At 44.7% G+C, this 21,101-nt stretch overlaps 1 protein-coding gene across 5 annotated transcripts in view; it reads left to right on the top strand.

Moving 5' to 3' along the window:
- Csgalnact1 (chondroitin sulfate N-acetylgalactosaminyltransferase 1) overlaps nucleotides 1-21,101 on the top strand; it is a 204,184-nt gene that overhangs the window by 134,792 nt on the left and 48,291 nt on the right. For all 5 annotated transcript variants that reach the window (XM_070016566.1, XM_070016564.1, XM_070016565.1 and 2 more), the window contains exon 3: nucleotides 9,378-10,283. In XM_070016566.1, coding sequence (XP_069872667.1) covers nucleotides 9,650-10,283 — 634 coding nt within the window. In that variant the 5' untranslated portion in view covers nucleotides 9,378-9,649. The remainder of the gene's footprint in view (nucleotides 1-9,377; nucleotides 10,284-21,101) is intronic.

The raw sequence follows: 21,101 nt of genomic DNA, 5'->3' as shown, positions 1-21,101 counted from the left end.
CCCAAGCAGAGCACCGGCAGGTATGGAGGCCCCTCTGTACTCTTCCTTTAAATGTTGGGAGTGCAATGTAGACAGAATACAAGAGGCCTGCAGAGTTTGGGGTTCCAGTTCTCCTTGTGCTTTTTACCAGTTCTGTCACTTCCTGTAAACACCAACCATCAGAATGGCTTAGGGCAGTGGCTGGTTTGTCTTATCACAAAATGACATCAGCACCATGCTTGCCTCTCTGGTATGATTGAGAGTGAAATGATGGCTCACACTGCTTGAGAAGTAACTTCATCCTGAGCATTGAGAAACCCCTGAGTGATTCACCAGTAGTATCTCATTTCCTCAACACAAGGCTTTCTAGGGTAGGCTCTTATTTGTTTGGGAAGCAAAAGACTGAAAAGGATCAAACAATGCTGGACTCAGATGGCCTGACCCCAGCTCTCAACCCTGAACTACACCACTAGAATAAGAGGAAATACAAGATAAGCAGACCTTGGAAGAATGCGAGGCTGACAAGAGAAGTCTTATCAAGTCAGAATGGGTAGAACAAGAACTTGACCCGCCAGATAATTTGAAGAATGAAAACAGTTTTCCTGCCAGAGTCTGCCCTTCTACCTGCCATTCATTTGGGCAGTGCCAAGTCAAGTCAGCCTGGCTGGTGTGTTATTCCAAAGGCAGCTCCATTTTTTGAACCAGGTGAGCTAAACACTGGTTTTAGCAGAGAGATTATATCCTGTAGCCTTCTCCTCTGTCTTTGTTGTGGCCTAGATTCAAATCCAAAAGACTATAGTAACTCAAATCTGGTGTTAGTGTGTGTGTGTGTGTGTGTGTGTGTGTGTGTGTGTGTGTGTGTGTGTGTGTGATTTAATCCTTATTTTGACTCACACTAATTGAAAAGTGGCTTAGTTCTTTTTTTTTTTTGGTCGGTTGTGGGGCTTGAACTCTGGGCTTGGGCACTGTTCCTCAGCTCTTCAGCTCAAGGCAAGCACTCTATTGCTTGAGCCACAGTGCCACTTCCGAAAAGTAGCTTAGTTCTAAGCACTGACAGATCACTGAGTGATTCACCAGTTGTCTGATTTCCTCAACATAAGAATTGGAGCTTGAACTCAGGGCCTATGCACCATCCCTTAGCTTTTTTTTTTTTCTCAAGGCTAGTGTTCTAACACTGGAGCCACCCTTTCACTTTGCATTTTGGCTGGTTAATTGGAGATAAGTCTCACAGACTCTCTTGCCCTGGCTGGCTTAAGACTGAGACCCTCAGAGCTCAGCCAGGTCCTGAGTAGCCAGGATTAACAGATGTAAGCCACAGGATAGAATTCCATTGTTGCCAGGTAGACTGTCTTGTTTTAAAGCTTAGATTCTGTGGACTGAAGGTTAAACACCCTGTCTTGATATAAGGACCCTGGGCTATGAGCCCTCTCCTAGGTCTCCCTGTTGCCCTCTCATGATTCCTTGAATGGGCAGCTTGCATTTCCAGGTTAGCCCTCATGTGTCTACATCTTCCCTTTACCATGCTCAGCTCTGTGAAAGAACATTAGAAAATGTGGCACAGTGATGAAGGGCACAGGCCACAGGACACCCGGCCTGCACTGGAAACCCAGTTTTGCCATCTCGTTGCTGGGTTACTTGGGAAGTCAACCGCCCTCCTTCTCAGTGTTCTGATCTGCGAAATGCTCATGGTAACAGTAGTGACAGGACGATGCAGCTAGATTGGGTTGTAGCTAAGAAGGGGAAGTTGACAGAAAGCATGAGGCGTTGTAAGGTGGGCCAGAGGGGACTGTAAGTAGTACTACACTGCAAAACAAACTTGAATTAAATAAGCATTCGGTGTCATCTCTATGTGTACAAATAGGAGAGCTACTGTAGGTAACACTCTCTTCTTCTCTCTTTGGTGATACCAAAATTTGAACTCAGCCCTTGGCTTGCTAGGTAGGTGCTCTGACTGTTAATACAGGCATGTGGTCATTTTTTGTGCTGGATATTCTTACCTGGGCACATGCCTCCTTTTAAGTTGGGTCATCATAGTTGGGGATAACAGGCTCCAACTTTTGTGCCCAGCTTCCTCCCAATCTCAACTTCTCAAGTAGCTCGGATTTACAGGTCTGAGCCACCACTGCCCAATAGTCTTTGTAGATATAACATCTGGAAGTGTTTTAAACTAATTCCTTAATAGCCAGTTCGCCTCCCAGCAGAGATGGTTGAACTTGTGTGGATTACCAGTAAGTGTGAGGTGTGAGAAAATGAAGCAAGGGTAAAGAATGTCAAGAGGAGAGCCCACGGATAGGCTAGGTGTGTTGGGCTTCTAGCCCATTCCGTACAGAGTATTCAATGTTCTTCATCAAAAATCACAATGCACTGCATACACATCTATTATTAAAGTCCCCTTGTTACATTCTTCTAAAGATTTTTTTTTGTTCTGTTTCCGTACTGGAATACACAAAAAGAAAAGGCTTTGTTGATCTAACTTGGTGGGGTTTCTAAAATAATTCTGCACAGTGTGCACTGTCTGTAGTCCTGTTAGATAAACAGTACTTTCTAAAAGAAAGCCCCTCATTTCTGGGCTGATGTCTGCCTTGTAGGTAGGGAAGGAAGAGGAGGACTGAGAGTAGTTAGGCAGTCTGTTTTGTCTAGACTCAATATGGCCATTTCATTCTTAGCCTCTGTTACCGCATTCAGCCAGGAAAGCCAGTCCACATCCACCCCAGAGAGAAGTGTGAACTCCTTTGGTTTGGATGGCCCCATTTGTCCGTGCTCTGGGAGTGAGAATCAGCTATTCAGTTTCCTCTGTCTCACAGGACCCAGGCTACCCAGCCAGCTGATTCCTGATTCTGTGTACATGTGTGGTTCTGTTTACTCTCTAAAGTGCACAGCTGGCTGAAGAAGGTCACCATGGTGGCGATTTAGGATTTGGGAGCCCTGTGGCTCTGTGGGCATGCGCGTTAGTCAGCTTCCTGTTATTGTAATAAACACCTGAGATCATCCGTTTGCAAAGGGAAAATGTTTGGAAGGTCCATGAACTACTGACCTTGTGGCTTTGGGCCTGTGGTGAGACAATACCTCACGGTGGAAGTATGTGATGTGGCAAAACCATTCACAATTCATGACCTGGATGCAAAAGAGAAGGGGAAAGGGAACCAGGATCCCACTGTTCCAGTGGGGCCATTCTCCCCTCTCCCCCCCAGTGACCTGAACGCCTTCTACTTGGCTCTACTTCATAAAGGTTCCACCATCTTCCAACAGTTACAGCCTAGGAACTGTTCCTTTACCAGCCAGACCTTTGGGAGACATGCCAGATCACACTGTTGCTGTGAGTCACCAGCCCTCTTGAACCCATTTCTGGGCCTTGGAGAATAGGGATGGATGGCTCACCATGAAGATCATCATGGGGTTGAGGTGACATCACAAGTAATGCAGGAGGCCCGACCACTTAGTCTCCAAAAGAACTCTTGAGCCCCCTAGGGCTACCCAGACAGGTCCCAGGTCACTTCCTGGGATGAGTAAGCCCCTTTGCCTCCATGTAGTCATGGACTGGCCTCTCTAGATTGTGTTGCTCGGGCGGTCTCAGGTCTCTGGTACCTATTATTTCTCTCCCTCCTAGCTGATGGCAAGGCCCATGGCTTATCTTTTAGGAGGCTGTTTTCCTTCTCTCTAGGCTGCCTTGCACCATAGATGACCATGAGCCCATTTCACTGGGTGCCACCCGCACCTTCTAGCACACATCTGACCTGACCTTGTTGCTGAGATTCACCACTCAGCAACTCTGCTCGCCCTCTGTGCCCTGCGCTTATTGCTTAGCAGGGAGGTAGTTGGCTGCAGAGCAGAGCACTATTCACTTTTTCATTAGCCCCCTCCGTGATAATAAACAGTCTGCATTTCTCTGGAAGCAGGATGTAGAGTGACCTTAGGACCTGACTTCACCCCCCACAGATGCTCCTTTCCTGAGTCACCATTGAGCACTTGCTAGCTTTGGCTGTCCTGGAGGATGTGAAGCAGACACACCGCATGGCTATTGCTATGGGAATCTATCTATTCCATGGTCTAGTAGAAGAAAGAAGGGAATTCAGTACTTGGCAGGAAAAAAACAAAACAAAACAAAAATCTCCTAATGGCTCAAGGCATTGTATCAACTGAACATCTAGACAGCTAGAGATGTTAATCCTTTTCTCCATTCAGAGATCATCCTCAGTTGATTAAAAATGCCCTTGCCAGGGGGCTTTTCAATTGAGATATCTTAAAGCTGCTCTGCTTGGAAACACGAAGTTGTTGTAGGGACATTCTGTCCTGGCTCCAAGTATAGAGCCAAAGCCAGTCTCACAGCTGACATAGGAATCCTTTATCCGGGGAATGTGAGTGTGCACAGCCATGCGAGATGTGAACATGCAAAACATGGCTACATGGAGATGCAAAAAAGAACCCAGATTGCTAGACAAACAAAGCTTCAAGTGACAGTAGAGGTACTGGGATTGCTCATGAACAAAAAGCACACCTTGAGTTTAGGAACCAGTACATTCGCATACGATGGGTGAAGCAAAGCAGTTCAGATTATCAAGGATGTCGCGTGGTGTTGCCGATGGCTGACAGGGCAACTTACAGTCAGCCAGAGTTGGGTTGGGAGTTAGCTTGGCTTCTTGCCAGCTGTGTACCTTGGGCAGGTCACATCACTCTTAAGTTTCCATTTCCTTGAGTGGGGATAATAAGACTGAGCTCATAGGATTGTTTTGAGGATTAAATGAGATAATGTTCATAACACACTTAGTCTGATGTCTGGCCTAGAGCAAATGCTCACTAAGTGGTTGTAATTACAAGCAATGGGAAAGGTAGAGGAAGCCTAGATTTTAAGTCTGCCTGTACTTTGTGGCACTGGGTGGCCCCCGCAGCATTGAAGGAGTGATAAACCAGACAAGTCTCTCTCCAAGGTGATGCATGGTCTCAGTTTCTATCTGGCTGTTGGCTAGAGGCTCCCATTACTCTCAATATGGGCTTCTCCCTCGTACTCACAATATGGCAGCTTGCTGAGCAAGATAGAGGACTCCTAAGACAAAAGCTGCAGTCTTGTATTCCATATTCTCACCTTCTTTTATCCCACCTCTTCTTCCATAGACTCACATCAAGCCCCTGGGACAGGTAGAGCAGGCATACAGTGGTATGAGCACCAAGAAGCTAATTGTTGGGGGCCATCCTGGAAGCTCTGCCTATAGGAATTAAACTGAGAGGCTGAGTTGGATGGGGATTTGGGGATTCTAAATGAAGCCGTAACATGCCAATGCAGTTTACAGTGCTCGTTTTATACCTATTTGGGAGAGTATTTGAAAAGTGAATAAAATCCTTGCAGTGCACCCACCCAGGATGGCATATGGACCCACATGTTCTATAAAGACATTGAACCCTTTCACTGAAAGTCTGCTTGCTAATCCTTCCCCTGGAAGGCCATCAAAGAGCTCACTGTATAAGCCAGAGTGGAGCTGACCTGCACGGCGCTACTGAGGCTCTGGTCTACCACTTCCTGAAGCAGAAGACACTGCTCATTTCTTTCCTCCATCTCTTGGCTGTGCCTGAACACAGGGTGGAGATGTCTTGTAGAATTTATTGCTGTTCCTTGACTAGTTTCCTTTATCACTCACAAGGCCCGTCGTTGTAATGTGCCATGTTCCCTGGCCCCGTCTGCCATCCCTTCTGCCTACCACTGACTTGACAGCTTTCATCCATGGGGCTCAACCTGAAGTCTGCCATGATTTATGTACCTCTTGTGGACATGAGCAGACATATCCTGGAAAGTTCTCTGTCATAGTACCCAGCTCTTATGACGGACCCAGTGGGCTTACTGGGATCTACAGAGTAAAACATTTACAGCCTTCCAAACAGCACTTGCCTAGTTGTAGAAACCTCAGTATCCACTGACAATACCAGAGTGGAGTTATAGGTTCTGGATCGAACTTAGACTTGTCTTGTTTTCTGATCACTTCTACTTGAAAATAATGAGAGACAGTTTCTGTGGCCACTTGAGAATCCTGACAAATACTGATGACTTGTATAATTTGTCTGAAGTTAATTTTATTCAATGATCTATTTCTTATGTCTTTCCCATACAGTGGTAGGTGGGAACATGGTGTGAATACTTCCTATCTGTTTTGAATGACATCTCAAATGATTTAAGTTGCAGGCCCCTGAGCTCACTAAGGTTGGAATCTGTGCTTGGTTGACTTTTCCCATAACTTCTTTTCCCTATGACTTTTTCTATGACTTCTTTCCTATGACTTCTTAGGCAAGTACACTGACCATGGTAGGAACTTGAAGCCTATGTGTTAGATAGAAGGGTGCAAAGAATCCCCAGAGCAGTGGGCTGTGGACTCTGACTCACATCCATTGTTGCAACATCCATGATGTTCTGGATGTCTCCTGATCTGGCTAAGGTGTCAAGAATGTTGCTCCACTTCTACTTGGGATCTTTAGATACCCACTCCATTTGCCAGCCCCTTTAGCGTGGGCCAACTCTGTCCTTCAGATCCCCAGCCTTAAAGTTTCAAGAAGACTATAAATTCCTCCAGCATTCCTTTATAGCTGTGAAAAGCCTCTGAGGAAAGCCCGGAGATGTGTCTTGCCTAGCAAGCACACAGCCCTGGGTTTGATCTCCAGTACTGCTAAAAAGGATTATGCTGACCTGAGGTGGATGGAGCTGCATTGTACTGAGGACTCTTTTCTAGTAGGAGAGTTCTTGGTCCTGTGCAGTGGCTCAGACACAGATGAGTACTAGAGAGTGTGGCTTTGCAGCCACAGTTTGCCTTCATAAAAGGGCTTCAGAGATGTCTGTTGTCCATTCTGTAAGTGGTCCTAAGATCATAAAAATGGCAGCAAGTCCACGATGCTGTGAGTCTTCTTTAGCCCAATCAATAGCTCGAGTGTCCAGATGTGGTGTATGACACCCCTCTTTAGGGGTTGGCCAGGGATAGGAAGATGTTGGGCAACGCAGTTGGTAGAGATGAATGCTTAAAAATCCAAGTGGACGGAGGCCTGATCAACACAAAGATACTCAACAATGAGAAAATAAATCGGCATCTCTTGTCTTCCTTGAATATATTCTTGACAAGGGCACCCTCTTCCTCACCATCCCCTCTCTGTTCCTTCTAACTCCCCAAGAGACTGAGCTAGTCTGAAAATCCAAATTCCTTTTCTAAGGGTTAAAAATAGTCACACAGTGCCACTGTGATCTCATAACGCGGTGTTTTCACTGTCATCTCTAACTTGTGGTTAGTATTGTTTGGTAATTACATGCTGCTGCTCTTTATGAGCAAATCAGGAAACAGTTTACAAATGCCTGGTCATTTCTGCAACTCCCGAGTTTAGGCAGGGAGCTTGTACAGTGCCCCTGCAGCTCAGCTGACCATCAGTCCATTTGTATCTCCACGAAGTATCTTTCCTAAAAGTGACAGCTAGGGAAATGACATCTACTCTCAAGAATGACATTCTGGAAAAGTGGGGTCAAGAAGGAGGAAGGGGAGATAAATGGAGAGAATGAATGATGTAGTCATAATATTCAGTATATAGAGGTGAAAATGAAACTAGGTAAAATTGAGGGGAAGGGTGGGGTTGGTAGAGAAGGTAGAGAATGATTGATGGAAGATGCATTGTACTCACAAAGTGACAAGTTGAATACAAACCATTTGTACAACTGCCTAAAGATAATATTTTTTAAAGATTAAAAATAAGAATGGTATTCTGGGATGTCAAATAAAAGGCTCAAATTTTCTGTAGGTCTAGTTTCTAGGCTCTAGTCTCTACAGTATATTATCCTCCATTATCTTTACAGAAACACTAAAACCAGCTACTATTGTGATTGTAGATCACATTGTTGTAAATGCTATGTCTGCTAAAGGATGCAGAGCTTGTGTCTGACTTACAATGTTCTCCTTCCAATATCTAAAAGGAAGAATTCAGCGCTCCCTCATTGACAGCAATTCTTGGCTGTTTGTTGCTTCTTTGGAAAAGTCCATTCTCCCTCAAATATCTGTTTTTCCCTCCTTTCCTCCTTAAGAGTTGAATCAATACCAAGTCACCTTGACATTTATCTAGTGAACTTTGAAAGCCAGAGTAACAGACAGACCTATGGAACAGAACAAAATGATATTCTATCATTTCAATTTTCTTCAACCATAGTCTGAATGCATTGCTTTAGTTAACCAACATGACTTCAATCTGTTATGCAAATACAACAATAATCCCATTAAAAATCTGTGAGCTAGTTTGCATATTTTAAGTTTCTACCGCATAACAAATTGTGCCTGAATGTTCCACCTTATTTTATTGCCTTATTTTGTCTTTAATGACAACCTATTTAAAGCAGAAATCTTTCAAATGGCAGAATAACTTGATAACATGTCTTCACTAGTAATTTAATACTTGTATATAATGAGTTCATCTGATAGATTTCATTAAAAACAGCAAGGTGCCTAGCTACCAAAGCTGAGATGTTTTTAATCACAGAATTATAGTAATTATACAAATCCCAAGATTTTCATCAGACAGATGAGGCTTCCAGCACTAAACATGCACTTTAAACTTAGCTCTAATAACTGTGTATTGTTCTAAATTATAGTAGAGGGAGTCCTCAGGCCCAGGAAAATACTAGAGGAATATTAGAGAGAAAATGTTGTATGCGGGATTTTTAAGAGAAATGGAGCAAGGAATTATTTTGGAGCTGGAGTGGTTTGGGTAATAGGCACATCTCCCCACCTCCAGTGTGATGGAGGAGAAAATGCCCATGTGTGGAAATAGAATGTTCAGATTAAGCCTGTGAGCTCAGGACCATCACCACCCATCTTAGAACAGAGTGTATGATAGCCGAACCTCTGTCCTCTAAGGAGCCTAGAGATACTAATTGACTTGGCTAGATTCCCCTTCCTATCAGCCACCAGGACAGAACTCCTGGAAATGAGGTCAGAATCTAGGATTTCTAGGCTAGATGAAGACTACATAAAGAATAATTAAAATGGGGTCCAGTGGCTCACGCCTGTAATCCTAGTTGTTCAGAAGTCCAAGGCCTGCAATTTCAAAGTCATAAACATTTTGCTTTTCTTTTAAGATTAAAATGTGTGTGTGGTGGTAGAGAATTTATAACACGCACACACATACATGTGCATGCACACATACACACAGGAGAGGGGAATGATCACTTACTATCCTTCCACCCAGAAAGAATTATCATTTGCATTCGCCTACATTTCCTCCCTCCCTTGCTCTGCACAGATACACGTTTGTGTTCCGATGGACAGACAGGTTACCAATATTTCATATCCTCTCTGAGCACCCTGCATAGACCTCAGGGGTGGGGGTGGCGGGGGGTGTCGACTCCCCATTGTCTTGGGGTGCTATCTTCTTCATCTCTGTCTCCCCAGGTCCTGCAGCCTTTTGAGGGGGAGCGGACTACGATGCGGATGAACGGGAGAAGTCGGAGCCTCCACCCGACGCGTTGCTTCCTCCTGGAAGACGCTCCAGTGGGAGCGGAGCCGCTGTCTCCCGCGGCGATCAGCGCCAAGGCTCAGGCCCCTGTGTAGGTGGAAATGGACGGAAGGAGCACGCTGCCGGTGGTCTAGACGGGGGAGCCCTTGCCGGGGTGGGGGGCCGCGATGCCACGTGGTCTGGACGCATGGCCCTCCCCTGAGTGACCATGGTCCGCCGCGGGCTGCTGGGCTGGATCTCTCGCGTGGCCGTGCTCCTGGTGCTGCTCTGCTGCACCGTTTCGGTCCTCTACATGTTGGCATGCACCCCGAAAGGTGACGAGGAGCAGGCCTTGGGGCTCCCCCGGGCCAATGGCCCCACGGGCAAAGAAAGCTACCAGGCCGTGCTGCAGGAGCGCGAGGAGCAGCACCGCAACTACGTCAGCAGCCTCAAGAGACAGATCGCCCAGCTCAAGGACGAGCTCCAGGCCCGCAGCGCGCAGCTCCGCACCGGCCAGGAGCAGGCCAGCGAGGCCGCAGGCCTGCACCCCGCCCCGGGCCCTCCCGCACCCCCAGCCCAGGCCGACCTGCTGGCCTTCCTGCGCGCCCAGGTGAGCAAAGCGGAGGTGCAGACCGGGGTGAAGCTGGCCACCGAGTACGCCGCCGTGCCTTTCGAGAGCTTCACCCTGCAGAAGGTGTACCAGCTGGAGACCGGCCTGACCCGCCACCCCGAGGAGAAGCCCGTGAGGAAGGACAAGCGGGACGAGCTGGTGGAAGCCATCGAGTCGGCCCTGGAGAGTCTGAACAACCCTGCGGAGAGCGCCCCGAATCAGCGAGCGTACACCGCCTCGGACTTCATAGAAGGTTGGCATGTTTGTAAATTGGGGGGGGGGTGGTCAGAGAAGAGGCATCAGGTCTGGGGTACCCCCCCTCACCCCACAACCTCCCTTCCCAGGTCTTCCCCAAGCCCAGGCAGATTCCATCCGAGACCAGCAATTGGCTACGGGGAAAGGCCACTTGTCAAGCCTTATGGGAACCAGTGTCCTTGGGTTTTCTTACTTTGCAGAAACATCTGTTTTCACTTGCTCTGGAAACGGACATTAAGGGCAGTTTCGTTGTTCCTTGGCAGAGGCTGAGTGTCCGAAGCAGCTTGGCTCTTAGAGGCTCATACCTGTAATCCTAGCTACTCAGGGAGGATGAGATCACACCTGTAATCCTAGCTACTCAGGGAGGCTAAGATCACACCTGTAATCCTAGCTACTCAGGGAAGATGAGATCACACCTGTAATCCTAGCTACTCAGGGAGGCTAAGATCACACCTGTAATCCTAGCTACTCAGGGAGGATGAGATCACACCTGTAATCCTAGCTACTCAGGGAGGATGAGATCACACCTGTAATCCCAGCTACTCAGGGAGGATGAGATCACACCTGTAATCCCAGCTACTCAGGGAGGATGAGATCACACCTGTAATCCTAGCTACTCAGGGAGGATGAGATCACACCTGTAATCCTAGCTACTCAGGGAGGCTGAGATCACACCTGTAATCCTAGCTACTCAGGGAGGCTAAGATCACACCTGTAATCCCAGCTACTCAGGGAGGCTAAGATCACACCTGTAATCCCAGCTACTCAGGGAGGATGAGATCACACCTGTAATCCTAGCTACTCAGGGAGGCTAAGATCACACCTGTAATCCCAGCTACTCAGGGAGGATGAGATCTGAGGGCTGGGGTTTGAAGTGACTCATCTGCAAGTAACTACCAACATTTTTTTTTTAAAAAGTGAAAATGGTGCTGTGACTCAAGTGGTAGAATGCCAGCTCACAAAGCTCAGGACAGAGCCCAAGCCCTGAGTTCAAGCTCCAAGTCTGGCATGATAAATATATTCATACACACATACAAACATAAATATAAACAGAAGAAAACAAAATACACACGTAATACTGTGAGACCCCAACAGACTGAGAGGTGATTTTCATTCTCTCTTCTCCCGGGGATTTTTAGGAACTGAACTGGCTATCAGACCTCAAAGGAACAGAGCAGAATGCTCACCAAAGCCCAGGCGGGCAGGCCTGCTCGCAAAACTTGACTCACTTCTCCCCAAGGAATAAGGATATGGAGCTATAAATTCATTAAAAACCTGTTGCTTGGCCAAGCTAGTGGCAGAGGCAGGATTGATTGATTGATTGATTGGTTGGTTGGTTGATTTGCCTGACTGTGATACTAAGGTTTGAACTCAGGGCCTGGTGCCTGCTAGGCATTTGGGCCATGTCCCACACACTTGTTTGTGCTGAATTTTTCATTTGGATCTTGCATTTTTGCCTGGGTCAACCTGGATGGAAATCCTTCTATGTATGTCTGCTGCATTGCAGGAATGGGAGATGTGTTCCAGCTTGCTCAGCTTAGTGGTTGCCATGATTCTTGCTAATTATTTTCTGAGGCTGGCCTCCAATCATGATCCCTTCCTTCTAAACAGATTGGATTACAATCATGAGCCTCAGCACCTAACCCAAATCCAGGATTTTAATCCAGCAAATCTTTCTCCAGGGTGCCACCTCATTGTATTGTACAGATTGTCAGAGCACACAGAAATAAAACAAATGGGCACAAGACAGCCTGACATTACGGTTGTCTGGTTTTTTTTTTTAAAGAAAACTCATTATCTTTTCATTAAATTACATATCATTGCTGGCTCAAAAATCAACTAATAACTTTTTTGCAGAGATGGGAAATGAACCTATGGCCTTGCATATGTTAGGCAAGCTCTCTACCATTCAAGCTATGCCCACAGACATAGTACTTTTTATGTTACATTTTCATTTTCTTTAAGTAGTTGTACAAAGGGGTTATCATTCAGCACGTCAATTTATAAGTACAATACATCTTGATCAATGTCACCCCATTCATCATTCTTCCTCCTCTCTCTCAATACGATCCCTTCCTTAACACTGTGTTTTTATTTTGTTTTAGAGATAGGGTATCACTGCTACCTCTCCCTAGGCTGGCCTGTATCAGCTGGGATTACAGGCTTGTGCCACCATGCCCAACTTCAGCTAATAATTTGGAAGAAATGGTGGCCTTCAAAGATATCTACCTCCGTTCCCAATTTGGGGGCAGAATTAACTTCAAGTTGCCCAGAAGTATACCTGTGTCCACCTAACCCACTTCCTCCTTTGTTATGAAACTGGCCCAGGGTCTTCCAGGCAGTTTCTTCTCTCATCACAACCCCTCTGGCTGCTCGTGAAGTCTGTTCTCTTGGGCACTGTTTTGGCTTGGGGTCTTTCCACTTTCCATGGGATCACAAATTCATGCAGTTTTAATGAGGCACTGTTTTTCATATACCATGAGCCAGGTAAAGAAATATTTCAGTGTGTGGATTTTCTTGACCCTCATTTTACATGAGATTAAAAGAAAAATATGCAGAGCCTTCAGCAGTAATTTGTGTAGTGTTTGTGTATGCGAAGCACTCAAGATTTCAAAATATACTGATGAGGTGATATCAAACCTTACAGCGCTTTACTGTGTGTGACAAATTTCCACATGCATTATCTTCCTAGTTGACTCCAAGGGAAGATCACCAAACATTTTTTAAAAAATAAAACAACCCTCCCTGTTTGCCTCTGTCCCTGGAGTAGGTGTGAGAGAGCGGCCTGGGTAGAAAGCGATTTGGAAAAGCACTTGATTACAAATCAATGCTTGCCTTTTCGCATGTTTGCCCTTGTTATTGTCGGTTGTTGCAATCGTGGTGTGTGTGTCTGTGTACAGTGCCTTGTCACATAAGGCCCATTGCTCTCCATCAGCAGTGGCACCAGCCCTGTGTCCCTATTTGATTTGCTCTGCAGTGGCACTGGATTTCTGTTGGAGATATTCTCAGCAAAAGCTACCCCATGTTGCTTTCATGGGCTGTGCATGGCTGGTGTTTGGGGCAGATCAACCCACATGCGCTTCCAGATACAGCATAAACCTAATCCAATGTTCTCACATGACAAGTAAATAAAGACAAAGCATTATGCATGGTTGATAGTGATTTAATTTTTAACTTCTCATCTGTGGGTTAGAAGGGACTTTTGGATGACGTCTTCTATTATCACAGGAAGCATGTGTTTTGAAAAGGTCTGCCAGATGGAAGAAGGAGCAGAGAGATAGAACTAAGTTCAATAAGACGAGGAACTTGGAAAATACTGACATTACAGAACAAAATAGGATTCTTGTCATTACAAGAATTCTGCCATTGGCAGAGGACAGTGGCTTATAACTGTAATCTCAGATACTTGGGAGGTAGATTTAGAAAAATTATGGTTCAGGGCCAGCTAGGGCAAAAAGTAAGATCCTGTGTGAAGGATCTGCCTATAAATCCCCAAATCATAGGAGGAAGACCGTGGAGGATCTTGGTCAGAGAAAACCCTGGGCAAAAACGTAAGACCCTAGTTGAGAAATAGCTAAAAGGACTGGAGGCATGGCTAAAGTGGTAGAGTACCTGCCTCACAAACACCAGATCCTGAGGTTATAGATTGTGATTCTTGGTTCAGAGAGGTAGCTGGCTGGACTGAATTCCAATCTTAGCTTGCTGCTCTATGGTCCAGACCTTGTGAAGGTGAAAGTTAAATGGAAAAGGCCCAATTTGAGACCATTCCTTCATGATGAGCTAGGGCAAGCGTTAAGTACTATCTCATTAAAATAATTTATTCACAAGCCGGGCGCCGGTGGCTCACGCCTGTAATCTTAGCTACTCAGGAGGCTGAGATCTGAGAATCGCGGTTCAAAGCCAGCCCGGGCAGGAAAGACCGTGAGACTCCTATCTCCAATAAACCACTAGAAAACCGGAAGTGGCGCTGTAGCTCAAGTGGTAGAGCGCTCGCCTTGAGCTGAAGAGCTGAGGGACAGCGCCCAAGCCCAGAGTTCAAGCCCCATGACCGACAAAAAAAAAAAAAAAAATAATAATAATAATAATTTATTCACGTTTTTAGACATTATCTCAGAGAGCATGGTTTTGATTTGTGCGTGAGGTTTCATTAGTACAAAAAGTAGAGCAATTTAGCTAAAGTCTGAGGAGAAGAATTTTAGAAGCAGGAGTGCTCCACACACTCTGAGAATTCTGAATGAAGGCAACAGATTTACTGAACCTTAAACTAGTATGATAAAGATGGTGATTCTTTGTGCTTAAAGAAATAATAAGGCGGGGCTGGGAAGGTGGCTCAGTGGTAGAGCGCTTGCCTTGCATGCTCAAGGCCCTGGGTTCGATTCCTCAGCACCACATAAGCAAAAAAAAAAAGCCGGAAGTGGCGCTGTGGCTCAAGTGGTAGAGCGCTAGCCTTGAGCTGAAGACCTGAGGGACAGCGCCCAGGCCCAGAGTTCAGGCCCCACGACCGGACCCAAAAAAAAAAAAAAAAAAGAAATAATAAGGCCAGTCTTGGTGGTACATGCCTCTGATCCCAGCGCTCGGGAGGCTGAGGTAGGAGGATCATGATTTGGAGGACAGCCTGGGCTCTACAGAAAATATAAGGCCAATTTGGCATCTACAACAGTACTCTACCTCAAAAGAAAGGAAAGAAAAATTAATAACAAAACTCCGTGAGATGTGGCAAGATGACAATCACTCTATACAGCTTAAAGCTGAAGTGGGTGGCTTGGTGGCTTTAGCACTGTGTGACTCACTCTGAGACTCGTTGGACTTCACTTACTCCATCAGTAACACACTTGATATATACCCCCTTGATAGCCGCCAGCCTCTCATCTGCAGAGACAAAGCACTGCTAACGCTTTTGCTAAGCCACCATCTCTGAGGAACCCCTCGCTATCCATTCTTCAGTGTAACCCAGTAGGAGTCACCTGCCTTTTGGTAGATGGACTGGCACCTATCCTGTAGAAGGAGAGATTCGGTAAGGTCTGATCTGCCTGTGGTGGCTGCCCGCACTTCTGCAAGGTCTGCAGAGGGAGAATGTCTACTTAGGCCCATCTAATTTACCATCTATATGATTTAAGTACTTGTCTCTAAGAGCCAGGGAGAGCAGTATCTGCCAGGGTGGCCCTGGTGTTTGCATTGGGTTCTTCCATGATTGCATTCATCTTTGATAACCGTCTGTGCGAGCAAAGAAAATGGAGTATGATCAGGTCCTGGCCTCAGGACGTCTCAGTGTTTGACTCCTCACATACACACAAAACTCCCTTCTCAGTGGGTGTGCTTGAGTTCTTCCTTCGGTCGAAGATGCACACACTAGTATTGGAAACTCAGTGACACAACATTTGGCTTGGATTTCGTGGTTTTCAGGAGAGCATTTGGACACACATTTGACATCAGTCCATACACTGAACCATATCTGAACTCTTCCTCTTCTGCAATCCAAGCATCTGACGGCAGGACTCTTCTGAGAGTTGTTAGTGTCCGCTGTCTCCATGGGTCACACTCTGGTCTGTCCCCATCCTGTGCACCTCTCCCCTCCTACCTCCTGCAGCTCCTGTGGGGTGAATAGTGTGGTCAAAGGAGTCCTAGGCCAAATACTCTGTTTATGGGTAAGATGGAGCCAAGCCCCAATCTGCAAGACAGTTAAAGCTTTGATGCAGTTATGGTTTAACTGTGTCCCTCCAAAATGCAGTATTGTTTATTGATGAATTGATTGGTTTTTGTGGGCTTTTTTGTTGTTCAGTATTACTGGGGTTTGGACTCAGCTCTGCATTGCTTTATTTATTATTCAGAGAGGGCCTTGAACATTTTGCCCCATATTTGCCTCAATCCAGAATCCTATGTATATCCCCACATAGCTGAGATTACAAGCAAACACTTGTGTCAAGCTCATTGGTTGAGATGTGATCTTCTGATCTCTGACTTTCAAGGAGCTAGTATTGAAGGTCCTGAGCTGCCATACCAGAGGAGGTATGGTAGCTTGTGAGGGGAATTACAGCCTGTGAAAGAGGCTTTGTGCACTGTTGATGCCTACTCTACTTCTGAGCTTGCAGGATTCATCTTCCACAGATACTACATCTTAACTTTGAACTTCCCATTGATTTCCGAGAATTATGGGGAAATAATTTCCTGTTCTATAAGTTACCCAACCTCGGGTATTGTGTTGTAGCAGTGCAAATAGACTAAGAGAGGGCAAACCTTGATGGGCCTTAAAGCAAGGGGACATGGAGGTGACTATAAAACTTAATAGCAGGTGGCACTGACTATCCCAGAGCTTCTGGGTTCTGGACCTCCATTGATTGGGGTATGACCAAGTGACCCACACAGGACACTATGACCATTTTGGTCATGCTTGTCTAGTCACAGGTGTCAGATCAGGAGTTGAGCAACAAGTAACAATCCACCGGTGTACAATGTACCTGGGGCTGCAGTGGACAGAAACTTACCAGCCACCTGCTGATGTGGGTAGAGATGTTGAGACACACATTGTGATACATTTCCAGACACTTGATCCCCATATCTGGAGATCTCTGCAGAGCAATACCAGGGAGTGGGGTATTTGGGGGATAGTTGTGGGGTCTCGGAGGAGCAGGACTGGAAGGATGCCAGTATTCTCAGCCAGGGCCTCCAGGGAACTCAGGAACAGGCTCTCATGAAAGGAGCATTGGGCCTTTCGGCGTCCTTCAGGCGCAAGCAGTCCTGTGTGCTGTTGGTGCCTCGCCCACCTCACCACCCCCCTTACCCCCCCGCCTCCCACGTCTCAAATTGGTTTGATGGTGCTCTAGTTTCCTACAAAGAAACATTGCATTCTGACCCTGGCGCTAAGAGGCTTCAATGCAAGTAAACAGCCTGTGGCTACACTGTGTAGGGTGTATGCATCCAGTGGCGATGGTGAAAACAAGTTGCCCAACTTTGGATTCTTTCCTGTGGGCGGGAATCCAACTGCCAAGCCCTCTATCAGAGCCTGTGGAAGAATCAACGCTCAGCCATCCCTGATCATGTTGAGTCATGGCCACACATTTTTATTTTGTACTGGCTCCTGGGAACTCTGTGGCTGGTCCTACCCCCAAAGCTGAGAGAAAAAAGAAGAGGAGTGGGAAGAACAACCATGCAGCTCTGCTCTGTTGTTGAGGTCCAGCTCTGCTGGCTGGGGCTCACAGAACCTGGATGTGGAACCTTTTTTTTTTGTGAAAGGCAGGACAAGGGTTTGGAATCTAGTGTTAAGGGTTTATATGCTATCTGAGTATTTTGACTTTACTCTATGGACCATGTAGAAACATGAGCCTTTGTAAATGTCATATTAGATTTGCTTTCTGGGTGGGTCACTGTGATGGGAGGGTAGAAGGTATATTTGAGTGAGTTAAAGTAGAGGGAGGTTTACAAAACAGTCCATCAGTTCTTCAAAGTGTCAAAGACAGAATGATTATGCAGCTTGACGGTTCTACTAGGTAAACACCATGAGAAATGAAAACATACACTCACCAGAAACCTGTGCCTAAATGTCTATAGTAGCATTGTTCATAAGACAAATCATTCAGGTTCCCATTAGTAAAAAACTGATCAAAGATGGCAAATGTATCCAGGCCAACCAAACATTATGAAGCCCTAGGAAGAAATGATTGATGTTTGGTACAATATGAATGGCCCTTGGAAATGGCCCTTGTTAACTGGAAGAGACTAGAGATAAAAGGCCACATACTGTATAATTCTATTCATAAGAAATGAATAGGAATTTTAGAGGGACAGAAAGTAGATTGATGGCTAATAGGACTCCAGGATATGGACAGGAGTACTTGCTAATGGACATAGAGTTTCTTTGAGAAGATATGAAGTGCTCTAAAATTAGAGTGTAGGATGTACACATGACTCTAAAAGAAGTCTGTTTACATACTTTGAATAGTAAACTGTATATCAGTTGTATCTCAGAAATTAATTGATTAAAATAAAAAGGATACAATCTATATCCTTAAGAAAAGTGACAAGAAAAAGAGTAGAAGCTTGGAAACTAATTTAAAAGTTTAAAAAATATTGAGGTGTCCAAAGGACTCCAGGATGGATAGCAGAATGAGAGAGAGATACTCAGGAGATGTTAATTCTTTACATTTAAATGATATATCCTAAGAATTACATAAACGCCTCTCAAGCTAATGAACATATTTATATGATGGCTTCTTCTAGAAAGAGTTTAAGGCAGCTATGGTATTTATTGATACCAGATCTTTTTCTCACTTATGTAAGTACTAAATTATCTGGAAGACAGGTTTGTGGGTCGTCACTGGGTGGAGGTTGGGCAAGGACTACAGGAAGGAAGGAAGGCCCAAATCTTAATTTTATGGCAGGATTAACCAAGTATGACAAACCTATTTATCATACACAGCTGACTCCCACAAAGATGAATTTCCAACTTGGCAATAATTTTTCCAATATGTTATCCCTCGTTGGAGGCCAAACATTTCAGAACAGTAAGTGAAAGCATGCACGCTGTTGTTGGGCCAGTGGCTGTGGGCATAGAAGACTAGGAGTTGAGCTGATGAGATGAAACAGCTTTAAGCCCAAAACACAGCTGGGCCTCCAGATGGTGTTGAAGTGGACTGTGCCATTACTAAGAAAGCCTTTGGGGCAAAACTCAAGTCAGATGAGAGCATTAGGATCAGTGATATGGGCAAGAATTGGCATCAGTAGACAGGCAAGCTCAGCAGTGTAGATTGTATCGATTGTAATGGTCAGACATGGAGAGAACTTTGGGGTTCAGACTAGACACCAGCAGATAGGCAGCAAAGACTGTCTGAATCAGGACAGAAGGGTCATTGTGCCAGAACCTGAAGACACAGTGTTTACCAACCTGGGATACATACTCAGCAAACATCAGCTGCATCCTACGATGTGCCAGGCACAGCCCAAAGTTATGTCAGTTGGTCATAGAAAGTGAGCTGTGTGCTGTCCCACTGCATCAGTAGCTTCTCTATAAAGGAGCTTTCAGAGTTCTCATAGAGTTAGTGTTTTGTTACCTACGTCCTATAAATTTCTAGATATTTTGTAAAAGAGTGTCACCACTTACCAACATAAGCCTTCAGAGTAAATATAGTATTCATGTTTTTCAACTCTGTGGCTAAAGATCCTTCAATTATAAATATGTTTATGGTCAGTAAATAGAGTTTATGAACAGTGCAGAGTGTACTTTGGCCTTTCTTCCATGTTTAATGAAATCATTAATCTCTGTAACCTCTATCCACAAACTACCTTAACCTGGAATTCATGAAAAAATTTCAGTATTGGTGGCCTCATACTAAGTATATGGAATGCAGAAGTATGCCTTTGTATCTCTCAATTAAGCGCCAAAACTATTGAGTCATGATGTGCTTTACAAATTACTGGGTAACACAGAAGGGCCAAGAGTAAAATGTAAAAAGACCTTATTTTGTTTGATACACTTGTGTCATGTGCGTGATACAAGTTCTTGTTTAAATTAAAACCCAGATAAATATCATGAAAGACAAATAAGTGAAAGAAATGAGCAGGTTACCAAGAAAAGATTCAGATAGCTGGTATAAACATGAAGTCAAAGTGAATCCTGTGTTGAATTTTTCATATTGGAGTTGTAGGTAAAAAATTAAAACAAAGTTGAGTATTAAATTGCCACCATTTAAAACAATAAATGTATAAGGTATTGGTGAAGATGGGTTAAATGAAAATTTGTATTTCATGACAGAAATATAACTGATTCAACTGTAATTTCTATCAAGAGCTTCAAAATATTCATAACTTTTCCCAGCATTTTCATTCCTGAAAGCTTATTCTCAGAAATGTCCATGAATATTTATATGAAAAAATGTTCATCATAATTAGAAACTACACAGATGTTTAACAATAGGAGACTGGTAAAATTGTACAGTATCTGTGTAGTGAGATACAGCATTTCAAAATCATTTATTCAATAAATACTAAGTAAATGTGATCCTATGCCTCACTGTGAGTGACATTGTAATTTTAATTACCAAAATAATTATAAAGTTGGTAGCTTTATAAAGAAAAAGATTGAGAGGACCAAAATAATATCAAAAGGTACAAGTTTTAAGTGTGTGTTTGTATGTGTGTGCATTGCACATGCATGTGTGTGCATGCACATGCATGTATGCTGGTACCTGGACTTTAATTCAAGGCCTCATGTTCTCACTCGGCTTTTTTGTGCATGGTTGGCACTCTACTACTTGAGCAATGTCTTCTGCCTAGTTTTTTCCTAGGTGGTGGGATTGCAAAGATGCTCTGTTTTCCAGAAATAATTCTGTGAAAATCTGTCCTCTTTAGATTTTATAATAAGATAAAAATTTTCTGATTGTATTTCCATGACTAAATAGAAAACTATTTGACTCTCCAAACATGACAGATTGGGGCAGTTGGGACAGACAGAATTTTAGCAGTGTGTCCTACAGCATTCCTACTGAAGAGAAAAGTGAAATTACAAGTCACTGCTTAGTCTTGGCCAGTCTTTATCCTAAGTACTAACACTGGGTTTGTAAGAAGGTGATGATCAGCCTATGAGTTTGCACAGAGTTTCACTGTTCCCCAAACTCCACTGGACAGAACCGTCAGCATGCAGCCCTAAGCAGGGCGGTTTACCAGTTATCCCTGTGCCTCATAAACATCAGTTTGGCAGAACTAGCATCTCCTGTTCTCTGTGGGAGTCCCTTTCCCCATGGCACCTCACAATGCTTTCTGAAGCCTTTTCCAGTACTCCATGCACTAAAATGAAAACTTTAAATGGAAGGAGGAAAGAGAATAG

Source organism: Dipodomys merriami, unplaced genomic scaffold (assembly GCF_024711535.1).
Source record: "Dipodomys merriami isolate MVZ:Mamm:240054 unplaced genomic scaffold, mDipMer1.0.p SCAF_12, whole genome shotgun sequence".
In the NCBI taxonomy this organism is placed as follows: Eukaryota; Metazoa; Chordata; class Mammalia; order Rodentia; family Heteromyidae; genus Dipodomys; species Dipodomys merriami.
Note: the sequence above shows the minus strand (reverse complement) of the source record. Positions and strands in the feature narration are given on the sequence as shown.